General features: G+C 48.4%; 1 protein-coding gene across 1 annotated transcript in view; it reads left to right on the plus strand.

The window, feature by feature from the left end:
* tenm4 (teneurin transmembrane protein 4) overlaps nt 1–12460 on the plus strand; it is a 718236-nt gene that overhangs the window by 602494 nt on the left and 103282 nt on the right. The window contains 6 exon segments of the mRNA XM_042296535.1: nt 6643–6744; nt 7068–7244; nt 11625–11658; nt 11661–11870; nt 11873–12029; nt 12252–12443. Of these exon segments, the coding sequence (XP_042152469.1) occupies nt 6643–6744; nt 7068–7244; nt 11625–11658; nt 11661–11870; nt 11873–12029; nt 12252–12443 (872 nt within the window).

Genomic DNA, 12460 nt, shown 5'->3' on the forward strand with positions numbered 1-12460 from the left:
TCCAAATTGGTGAAGTGAAATGTAAAAAATTACTTGTTTCAAAAAACAAAAACGGAAAAGTAGTTCATGCATATTTATTCACCCCCTTTGAAGCCCCTAAATAAGATCTGGTGCAACCAATTACCTTCAATTAGTTAAATAAAGTCCCCCTGTGTGCAATTTAAGTGTCACATGATCTGTCACATGATCTGTCACATGATCTGTCACATGATCTCAGTGTATATATACACCTGTTCTGAAAGAGTCTACAACACCACTATGCAAGCGGCACCACCAAGCAAGCGGCACCACCAAGCAAGCGGCACCACCAAGCAAGCGGCACCACCAAGCAAGCGGCACCACCAAGCAAGCGGCACCACCAAGCAAGCGGCACCACCAAGCAAGCGGCACCACCAAGCAAGCGGCACCACCAAGCAAGCGGCACCACCAAGCAAGACCACCAAGCAAGCGGCACTATGAAGACCAAGAAGCTCTCCAAACAGGTCAGGGACAAAGTTGTGGAGAAGTACAGATCAGGGTTGGGTTATAAAAAAAATATGAGAAACTTTGAACATCCCACAGAGCACCATTAAATCCATTATTAAAAAATTGAAGGAATATGGCACCACAACAAACCTGCCAAGAGAGGGCCACCCACCAAAACTCACAGACAAGGCAAGGAGGGGATTAATCAGAGAAGCAACAAAGAGACCAATGATAACCCTGAAGGAGCTGCAAAACTCCACAGTGGATATTGGCATATCTGTCCATAGGACCACTTTAAGCCGTACACTCCACAGAGCTGGGCTTTACTGAAGAGTGGCCAGAAAAAAAGCCATTGCTGAAAGAACACGTTAGCTGTTCGCCAAAAGGCATGTGGGAGACTCCCCAAAGATATGGAAGAAGTTACTCTGGTCAAATGAGACTAAAATTGAGCTTTTTGGCCATCAAGGAAAACGCTATGTCTGGCGCAAACCCAACACCTCGCATCACCCAGAGAACACCATTCCCACAGTAAAGCATGGTGGTGGCAGCATCATGTTGTGGGGATGTTTTTCATTGGCAGGTACTGGGAAACAGGTCAGAATTGAAGGAATGATGGATAGCACTAAATACAGGGACATTTTTGAAGGAAACCTGTTTCAGTCTTGCAGAGATTTGAGACTGGGACAGAGGTTCACCTTTCCAACAGGACAATGACCCTAAGCATACTGCTAAAGCAACACTTGAGTAGTTTAAGACATTTAAATGTCTTGGAGTGGCCTAAATCCAATTAAGAATATGTGGTATGACTTAAAGATTGCTGTACACAAGTGGAACCCATCCAATTTGAAGGAGCTGGAGAAGTTTTACCTTGAAGAATGGGCAAAATCCCAGTGGCTAGATGTGCCAAGCTTGTAGAGACATACCCCAAGAGACTTGCAGAATATTTAGCATCTTCAAAGTGGTAGGCATGTTGTGTAAATCAAATGATACAAACCCCCCAAAAATCAAATTTAATTCCAGGTTATAATGCAACAAAATAGGAAAAATGCCAAGGGGGGTGAATACGTTAGCAAGCCATGTTGGGGTTGGGGGCAGGTCTCTATTTATGTTGTGGTTGGGGGCAGGTCTCTATTTATGTTGGGGTTGGGGGCAGGTCTATCTATTTATGTTGGGGTTGGGGGAAGGTCTATCTATTTATGTTGGGGTTGGGGGAAGGTCTATCTATTTATGTTGGGGTTGGGGGAAGGTCTATCTATTTATGTTGGGGTTGGGGGAAGGTCTATCTATTTATGTTGGGGTTGGGGGCAGGTCTATCTATTTATGTTGGGGTTGGGGGCAGGTCTATCTATTTATGTTGGGGTTGGGGGCAGGTCTATCTATTTATGTTGGGGTTGGGGGCAGGTCTAGATATTTATGTTGGGGTTGGGGGAAGGTCTAGATATTTATGTTGGGGGAAGGTCTAGATATTTATGTTGGGGTTAGGGGAAGGTCTAGATATTTATGTTGGGGGCAGGTCTATCTATTTATGTTGGGGTTGGGGGAAGGTCTAGATATTTATGTTGGGGTTGGGGGGAAGGTCTAGATATTTATGTTGGGGTTGGGGGAAGGTCTAGATATTTATGTTGGGGTTGGGGGAAGGTCTAGATATTTATGTTGGGGTTGGGGGAAGGTCTATCTATTTATGTTGGGGTTGGGGGAAGGTCTATCTATTTATGTTGGGGTTGGGGGAAGGTCTATCTATTTATGTTGGGGTTGGGGGAAGGTCTATCTATTTATGTTGGGGTTGGGATGGGGAGAAGGGAGAAGGGGATGAGTTCGCGAGGGCTAGCTCTTAATGTTGAGGTTGAGATTGCGGAAAGGGGATTGGGTTGGGGGAGGCCTAGCTATTTATGTTGGGGTTGGGATGGGGGTAAGGGGATGGGTTGGGGAGTCCTAGCTATTTATGTTGGTTGGGATGGCGGGGAAGGGGATGGGATCGCGAGACCTAGCTCTTAATGTTGAGGTTGGGATTGCGGAAAGGGGATTGGGTTGGGGAGGCCTAGCTATTAATGTTGAGGTTGGGATTGCGGAAAGGGGATTGGGTTGGGGAGGCCTAGCTATTTATGTTGGGGAAGGGGATTGGGTTAGTGGGAGGCCTAGCTCTTAATGTTGGGGTTGGGATGGGGGAAGGGGATTGGGTTGGGGGAGGCCTAGCTCTTAATGTTGGGGATGGGGGGAAGGGTATGGGTTCACGAGGCCTAGCTCTTAATGTTGAGGTTAGGATTGTGGAAAGGGGATTGGGTTGGGGAGGCCTAGCTCTTAATGTTGGGGATGGGTTGGGGAGGCCTAGCTATTAATGTTGGGGATGGGGGGATTGGGTTGGTGGGAGGCCTAGCTCTTAATGTTGGGGTTGGGATGGGGGAAGGGGATGGGTTGGGGAGGCCTAGCTCTTAATGTTGGGGTTGGGATGGGGGAAGGGGATGGGTTGGGGAGGCCTAGCTCTTAATGTTGGGGTTGGGATGGGGGAAGGGGATGGGTTGGGGAGGCCTAGCTCTTAATGTTGGGGTTGGGATGGGGGAAGGGGATAGGTTGGGGAGGCCTAGCTCTTAATGTTGGGGTTGGGATGGGGGAAGGGGATGGGTTGGGGAGGCCTAGCTCTTAATGTTGAGGTTGGGATGGGGGAAGGGGATAGGTTGGGGAGGCCTAGCTCTTAATGTTGGGGTTGGGATGGGGGGAAGGGGATGGGTTGGGGAGGCCTAGCTATCTGTGTTTTTATTGGAGGCTGGAGGCTTGTAGAATGCAGGCAGGCAGAGCTGTTGGGATCAGCTTGTGAAGTGGAATTTAACGTGGCATCCTGAGCTTATTTCACATTTATCAGTTAGAAACAATTTCCCCCGGGCCATTTTAATCCACAAGTCAGCGATTTTAAGTTTTTCATCTATGTTTTTTGCTGATGTATTGTTCAACTATTGTCAGTTGAAGGTTGAACCCACTTTGTGACCAAATCAAAAACCCTGTATCTTCTATAGACAGTCACCGTGATATATACTGTCTCTCACAGTGTTGAATTCTGCAGGATTTTCACCTTCTGTGTGTTGTTTGTTGTTGTTGTTGTTGTTATACACAGTCTATAAAATACCCTTCAAAGTATTCTCTTAATAACTTGAGTGTGGATTTCTGTTTTGACGAAGCCAAGTTCATAACATAATTTACCACTCTGTTAACATATCAGTTGATACTTTAGGGATTGCTCCCCAATCATTTCCTGAGGTTGGAGGTTTGTGAACATTGTATTAACCAACCCACTATGAAAGGTTACTCAGGTGTAGTAATTGAAAGGTAATTGGATCCTGCTTTGTCCTATTTCCCAGGTTTAGGATGAGGAATCATCCAGCCCTCATGTGATAAGCTGTCCGGGCATCGAGAAATGCCCTTTCTATTTCCCAGGTTTAGGATGAGGAATCAGGTGTAGGATGAGGAATCATCCAGCCCTCATGTGATAGGCTGTCCGGGCATCGAGAAATGCCCTTTCTATTTCCCAGGTTTAGGATGAGGAATCATCCAGCCCTCATGTGATAGGCTGTCCGGGCATCGAGAAATGCCCTTTCTATTTCCCAGGTTTAGGATGAGGAATCATCCAGCCGTCATGTGATAGGCTGTCCGGGCATCGAGAAATTCCCTTTCTATTTCCCAGGTTTAGGATGAGGAATCATCCAGCCCTCATGTGATAAGCTGTCCGGGCATCGAGAAATGCCCTTTCTATTTCCCAGGTTTAGGATGAGGAATCAGGTGTAGGATGAGGAATCATCCAGCCCTCATGTGATAGGCTGTCCGGGCATCGCCCTTTCTATTTCCCAGGTTTAGGATGAGGAATCATCCAGCCCTCATGTGATAGGCTGTCCGGGCATCGAGAAATGCCCTTTCTATTTCCCAGGTTTAGGATGAGGAATCATCCAGCCGTCATGTGATAGGCTGTCCGGGCATCGAGAAATTCCCTTTCTATTTCCCAGGTTTAGGATGAGGAATCATCCAGCCCTCATGTGATAGGCTGTCCGGGCATCGAGAAATGCCCTTTCTATTTCCCAGTAAATGAAGACCTCTTTTCCTTTTTGCTGTTCTCCGCCCTGCTATTGAAATACGACGCTTAACATTGCTCTCCTCAGAGAGGAGTGTGTGTATTATTTTCAGAACAATAAGTCATAATTTGGGAGGCTGGAGGTGAGCAGTGCCTTTCATTCCATAAGTAGTCCTCCATTTGTGGTGGTGGTGGGGGGGGGGGTGTAGTCCTCCATTTGTGGTGGTGGTGGGGGGGGTGTAGTCCCCCATTTGTGGTGGTGGTGGGGGGGTGTAGTCCTCCATTTGTGGTGGTGGTGGGGGGGGTGTAGTCCTCCATTTGTGGTGGTGGTGGGGGGAGGGTGTAGTCCTCCATTTGTGGTGGTGGTGGGGGGGGGGTGTAGTCCTCCATTTGTGGTGGTGGTGGTGGGGGGGGTGTAGTCCTCCATTTGTGGTGGTGGTGGGGGGGGGAGGGTGTAGTCCTCCATTTGTGGTGGTGGTGGTGGGGGAGGGTGTAGTCCTCCATTTGTGGTGGTGGTGGGGGGTGTAGTCCTCCATTTGTGGTGGTGGGGGGGGGGTGTAGTCCTCCATTTGTGGTGGTGGTGGGGGGGGGGTGTAGTCCTCCATTTATGGTGGTGGTGGTGGTGGGGGGGGTGTAGTCCTCCATTTATGGTGGTGGTGGGGGTGTAGTCCTCCATTTATGGTGGTGGTGGGGGGGGTGTAGTCCTCCATTTATGGTGGTGGTGGGGGGGTGTAGTCCTCCATTTGTGGTGGTGGGGGGGGGGTGTAGTCCTCCATTTGTGGTGGTGGTGGTGGGGGGGTGTAGTCCTCCATTTATGGTGGTGGTGGTGGTGGGGGGGGTGTAGTCCTCCATTTATGGTGGTGGTGGGGGGAGGGTGTAGTCCTCCATTTATGGTGGTGGTGGGGGGGGGGTGTAGTCCTCCATTTGTGGTGGTGGTGGTGGGTGGTGGTGGTGGGGGTGTAGTCCTCCATTTGTGGTGGTGGTGGTGGTGGTGGTGGTGGGGGGTGTAGTCCTCCATTTGTGGTGGTGGTGGTGGTGGTGGTGGTGGTGGGGGGGGGGTAGTCCTCCATTTATGGTGGTGGTGGGGGGTGTAGTCCTCCATTTTCTCTTCAAGGACTTTACCTCCCGCTGTGTTTTTTTCCATTAACAAATTAATGACCCACAGCTGAGAGAGACATCCACTGTGAGGGGTAGAGGGCTGAGGTGTGGCTACAGTACATCTCCTCCCTAAATGAGCTCCCAGGCCTGTGGAGCTGTTATGAGATAGTGTTGAAAACATCCAGCTATCTACCAGTCCTATAAATGCTTCTCAACAACTCTTGTTGCCCCCCTCCAGGCTTTTGTTTTCCTCTCAAATGAATGTGAAGAATGTGTTGATCGATACAAACATGCTTTCAGTTTTGGACCTGAAGCACCTGTCTGTCTGTCTGTCTGTCTGTCTGTCTGTCTGTCTGTCTGTCTGTCTGTCTGTCTGTCTGTCTGTCTGTCTGTCTGTCTGTCTTCCCCCCCTCAGGTGTATCTTGGTCCACTCACCTCTCATACCTCTTATCACATCTCTACTGTCTCCTCTCCTCACATATCTGTCTGTTGTTGACCTCTCCTCACTTCTCTAGTGCCTCCTCTCCTCACATCTCTACTGTCTGTTGACCTCTCCTCACATCTCTACTGTCTCCTCTCCTCACATCTCTACTGTCTGTTGACCTCTCCTCACATCTCTACTGTCTCCTCTCCTCACATCTCTACTGTCTGTTGACCTCTCCTCACATCTCTACTGTCTCCTCTCCTCACATCTCTACTGTCTGTTGTTGACCTCTCCTCACATCTCTACTGTCTGTTGTTGACCTCTCCTCACATCTCTACTGTCTGTTGTTGACCTCTCTTCACAACTCCTACTGTCTGTTGTTGACCTCTCAGTCAGTCCCATGGATAACTCTCTGTATGTTGTGTGTCTGTTCCTCTGTAGGTGCGTCTGGAGTGGCCCACAGACCTGGCTGTCAGTCCCATGGATAACTCTCTGTATGTTGTGTGTCTGTTCCTCTGTAGGTGCGTCTGGAGTGGCCCACAGACCTGGCTGTCAGTCCCATGGATAACTCTCTGTATGTTGTGTGTCTGTTCCTCTGTAGGTGCGTCTGGAGTGGCCCACAGACCTGGCTGTCAGTCCCATGGATAACTCTCTGTACGTCCTGGATAACAATGTGGTACTGCAGATCTCTGAGAACCACCAGGTGAGGAAACAAAACACTAGACTGTACTATACTAGACTTTACTTGAAAATATTGTGATATGTGGTTGTTTTACCTACGTAAGTTGAATGCACTGACCTTAGCTGAATGCACTGACCTTAGCTGAATGCACTGACCTTAGCTGAATGCACTGACCTTAGCTGAATGCACTGACCTTAGCTGAATGCACTGACCTTAGCTGAATGCACTGACCTTAGCTGAATGCACTGACCTTAGCTGAATGCACTGATTGTAATTCCCTCTGGATAAGAGTGTTAGACCGTCTGGTACATTTAAATGATTCAAATGTCAATTGTAACCACCAGGTGCGTATCGTGGCAGGGAGGCCCATGCACTGCCAGGTGCCCGGCCTGGATCACTTCCTGGTCAGCAAGGTGGCCGTCCACGCCACCCTGGAGTCGGCCAACGCTCTCGCCGTCTCTCACAATGGCATCCTGTATATCTCTGAGTCAGACGAGAAGAAGATCAACCGTGTGAGACAGGTGAGATAGAGAAACAACTTCTTACTTTTACCTGGACTTACCTGGGTCATCATACCTGTACTTACCTGGGTCATCATACGTGTACTTACCTGGGTCATCATACCTGGACTTACCTGGGTCATCATACCTGGACTTACCTGGGTCATCATACCTGGACTTACCTGGGTCATCATACCTGTACTTACCTGGGTCATCATACCTGGACTTACCTGGGTCATCATACCTGGACTTACCTGGGTCATCATACGTGTACTTACCTGGGTCATCATACCTGTACTTACCTGGGTCATCATACCTGGACTTACCTGGGTCATCATACCTGGACTTACCTGGGTCATCATACCTGGACTTACCTGGGTCATCATACCTGGACTTACCTGGGTCATCATACCTGGACTTACCTGGGTCATCATACCTGTACTTACCTGGGTCATCATACCTGTACTTACCTGGGTCATCATACCTGGACTTACCTGGGTCATCATACCTGGACTTACCTGGGTCATCATACCTGGACTTACCTGGGTCATCATACCTGGACTTACCTGGGTCATCATACCTGGACCTGGACATACCTGGACTTACCTGGGTCATCATACCTGGACTTACCTGGGTCATCATACCTGGACTTACCTGGGTCATCATACCTGGACTTACCTGGGTCATCATACCTGGACTTACCTGGGTCATCATACCTGGACTTACCTGGGTCATCATACCTGGACTTACCTGGGTCATCATACCTGGACTTACCTGGGTCATCGTACCTGTACTTACCTGGGTCATCGTACCTGGACTTACCTGGGTCATCGTACCTGGACTTACCTGGGTCATCATACCTGGACTTACCTGGGTCATCATACCTGTACTTACCTGGGTCATCATACCTGGACTTACCTGGGTCATCATACCTGTACTTACCTGGGTCATCATACCTGGACTTATCTGGGTCCATAGTACCTGTACTTACCTGGGTCATCATACCTGGACTTATCTGGGTCCATAGTACCTGTACTTACCTGGGTCATCATACCTGTACTTACCTGGGTCATCATACCTGTACTTACCTGGGTCATCATACCTGTACTTACCTGGGTCATCATACCTGGACTTATCTGGGTCCATAATACCTGGACTTATCTGGGTCCATAATACCTGGACTTATCTGGGTCCATAGTACCTGTACTTACCTGGGTCATCATACCTGGACTTATCTGGGTCCATAGTACCTGTACTTACCTGGGTCATCATACCTGGACTTATCTGGGTCCATAGTACCTGTACTTACCTGGGTCATCATACCTGTACTTACCTGGGTCATCATACCTGGACTTACCTGGGTCATCATACCTGGACTTACCTGGGTCATCATACCTGGACTTACCTGGGTCATCATACCTGGACTTACCTGGGTCATCATACCTGGACTTACCTGGGTCATCATACCTGGACTTACCTGGGTCATCATACCTGGACTTACCTGGGTCATCATACCTGGACTTACCTGGGTCATCATACCTGGACTTACCTGGGTCATCATACCTGGACTTACCTGGGTCATCATACCTGGACTTACCTGGGTCATCATACCTGTACTTACCTGGGTCATCATACCTGGACTTACCTGGGTCATCGTACCTGGACTTACCTGGGTCATCGTACCTGGACTTACCTGGGTCATCGTACCTGGACTTACCTGGGTCATCATACCTGTACTTACCTGGGTCATCATACCTGGACTTACCTGGGTCATCATACCTGTACTTACCTGGGTCATCATACCTGGACTTATCTGGGTCCATCATACCTGTACTTACCTGGGTCATCATACCTGTACTTACCTGGGTCATCATACCTGTACTTATCTGGGTCATCATACCTGTACTTACCTGGGTCATCATACCTGGACTTATCTGGGTCCATAATACCTGGACTTATCTGGGTCCATAATACCTGGACTTATCTGGGTCCATAGTACCTGTACTTACCTGGGTCATCATACCTGGACTTATCTGGGTCCATAGTACCTGTACTTACCTGGGTCATCATACCTGGACTTATCTGGGTCCATAGTACCTGTACTTACCTGGGTCATCATACCTGTACTTACCTGGGTCATCATACCTGTACTTACCTGGGTCATCATACCTGTACTTACCTGGGTCATCATACCTGTACTTACCTGGGTCATCATACCTGTACTTACCTGGGTCATCATACCTGTACTTACCTGGGTCATCATACCTGGACTTATCTGGGTCCATAATACCTGGACTTATCTGGGTCCATAATACCTGGACTTATCTGGGTCCATAATACCTGGACTTATCTGGGTCCATAATACCTGGACTTATCTGGGTCCATAATACCTGGACTTATCTGGGTCCATAATACCTGGACTTATCTGGGTCCATCGTACCTGGACTTATCTGGGTCCATAATACCTGGACTTATCTGGGTCCATAATACCTGGACTTATCTGGGTCCATAGTACCTGGACTTATCTGGGTCCATAGTACCTGGACTTATCTGGGTCCATAGTACCTGGACTTATCTGGGTCCATAGTACCTGGACTTATCTGGGTCCATTGTACCTGGACTTATCTGGGTCCATTGTACCTGGACTTATCTGGGTCCATTGTACCTGGACTTATCTGGGTCCATTGTACCTGGACTTATCTGGGTCCATTGTACCTGGACTTATCTGGGTCCATTGTACCTGGACTTATCTGGGTCCATTGTACCTGGACTTATCTGGGTCCATTGTACCTGGACTTATCTGGGTCCATTGTACCTGGACTTATCTGGGTCCATTGTACCTGGACTTATCTGGGTCCATTGTACCTGGACTTATCTGGGTCCATCGTACCTGGACTTATCTGGGTCCATCGTACCTGGACTTATCTGGGTCCATCGTACCTGGACTTATCTGGGTCCATCGTACCTGGACTTATCTGGGTCCATCGTACCTGGACTTACCCAGTCTCACAAGATAACCCTTTGTAATCTGTTATAATCAAATCAAATGTATTTATATAGCCCTTCTTACATCAGCTGATATCTCAAAGTGCTGTACAGAAACCCAGCCTAAAACCCCAAACAGCAAGCAATGTAGGTGTAGAAGCACGGTGGCTAGGAAAAACTCCCTAGAAAGCCCCAAACCTACGAAGAAACATAGAGAGGAACCAAGCTATGAGGGGTGGCCAGTCCTCTTCTGGCTGTGCTGGGTGGAGATTATAACAGGACATGGCCAAGATGTTCAAATGTTCATAAATGACCAGTAGGGTCAAATTATTATAATCACAGTAGTTGTTAAGGGTGCAGCAAGTCAGCACCTCAGGAGTAAATGTCAGTTTGCTTTTCATAGCCGATCATTAAGAGTATCTCTACCACTCCTGCTCTCTCTAGAGAGTTGAAAACAGCAGGTCTGGGACAGGTAGCACGTCCGGTGAACAGGTCAGGGTTCCATAGCCGCAGGCAGAACAGTTGAAACTGGAGCAGCAGCACGGCCAGGTGGACTGGGGACAGCAAGGAGTCATCATGCCAGGTAGTCCTGAGGCATGGTCCTAGGGCTCAGGTCCTCCGAAAGAAAGAAAGAAAGAAAGAAAGAGAGAATTAAAGAGCATACTTAAATTCACACAGGACACTGGATAAGACAGGAGAGGTACTCCAGATATAACATACTGACCCTAGCCCCTCGACACATAAACTACTGCAGCATAAATTACTGGAGGCTGAGACGGGATGGGTCAGGAGACACTGTGGCCCCATCCGAGGACACCCCCGGACAGGGCCAAACAGGCAGGATATAACCCCACCCACTTTGCCAAAGCACAGTCCCCACACCACTAGAGGGATATCTTCAACCACCAACTTACCATCCTGAGACAAGGCTGAGTATAGCCCACAAAGATCTCCGCCACGGCACAACCCAAGGGGGGGCGCCAACCCAGACAGGAAGATCACATCAGTGACTCAACCCACTCAAGTGACGCACCATAATCTCCACCTGGCACAGCCAGAAGAGAATTGGCCACCCCCCATAGCCTGGTTCCTCTCTAGGTTTCTTCCTAGGTTTTGGCCTTTCTAGGAAGTTTTTCCTAGCCACTGTTCTTCTACACCTGCATTGCTTGCTGTTTGGGGTTTTAGGCTGGGTTTCTGTACAGCACTTAGAGATATCAGCTGATGTAAAAAGGGCTTTGTAAATACATTAGATTGATTGATTGATTGATTGATTGATTGATTGATTGATTACCTAGACTACTATTGTACTGTTTTGCTATTTTACTTGCAATGATCGTTGAACACACTGTAATACTCTCTGTCCGGACAAGACGGACCATCTTTTACTCGGATGTAAACATTTCCTGTAAATTTCAGGTGTCCACCAACGGAGAGATTTCATTGGTGGCCGGGCGCCCAGCGGCTGTGACTGTAACAACGACGCTAACTGTGACTGTTACTCCGGCGACGATGGCTACGCAAAAGATGCCAGAGTCAACGCTCCGTCGTCATTGGCTGTCTCCCCTGACGGTGAACTCTTCGTCGCCGACCTTGGCAACATCCGTATTCGCTCCGTCCGACGGAACAAACCTTACCTGAACCCACTGAGCATGTACGAGGTCTCCTCCCGATTAGCGATGAACTCTATCTCTTTGACTCCAATGGCAGTCACATCTATACTCAGAGTCTGACCACTGGGGATGACATCTATAACCTGACCTACTCCGGAGAGGGAGACCTGGCCAGCATCACGGATCAGAACAACAACGTAGTGACCATCAGGTGTCCTGCCTTTTATCTATTCATGTATCTGTTTTGTTGCTACACTAGTCTGTTATTTTACTAATTGAATTGTTATCTTAGTTTTATGTTTGTCTAGAAAACTTTTTTTTAAATCACCTTTTATTAGTTTATTCGTTAAGCACTTTCAACTGCATTTGTTGTCAGAAATATGCTATATACACTGTACATGAAGTTTGATGAATGAATTGATTGATTGATCAGGAGGGATACAACAGGCATGCCTCTGTGGTTGATGGTGCCTGATGGACAGACTTTCTGGTTCACCATTGGGACCAACAACGCCCTGAAGACCATCGCTGCTCAGGGGCAGGAGCTGGCTATGATGACCTATCACGGGAGCTCCTCATTACTGGCTACGAAGAGTAACAACAACGGATGGACCACCTTCTATGAGTAAGTAGACAAAATAT

The sequence above is a fragment of the Oncorhynchus tshawytscha genome, linkage group LG13, assembly GCF_018296145.1.
Source record: "Oncorhynchus tshawytscha isolate Ot180627B linkage group LG13, Otsh_v2.0, whole genome shotgun sequence".
NCBI lineage: Eukaryota > Metazoa > Chordata > Actinopteri > Salmoniformes > Salmonidae > Oncorhynchus > Oncorhynchus tshawytscha.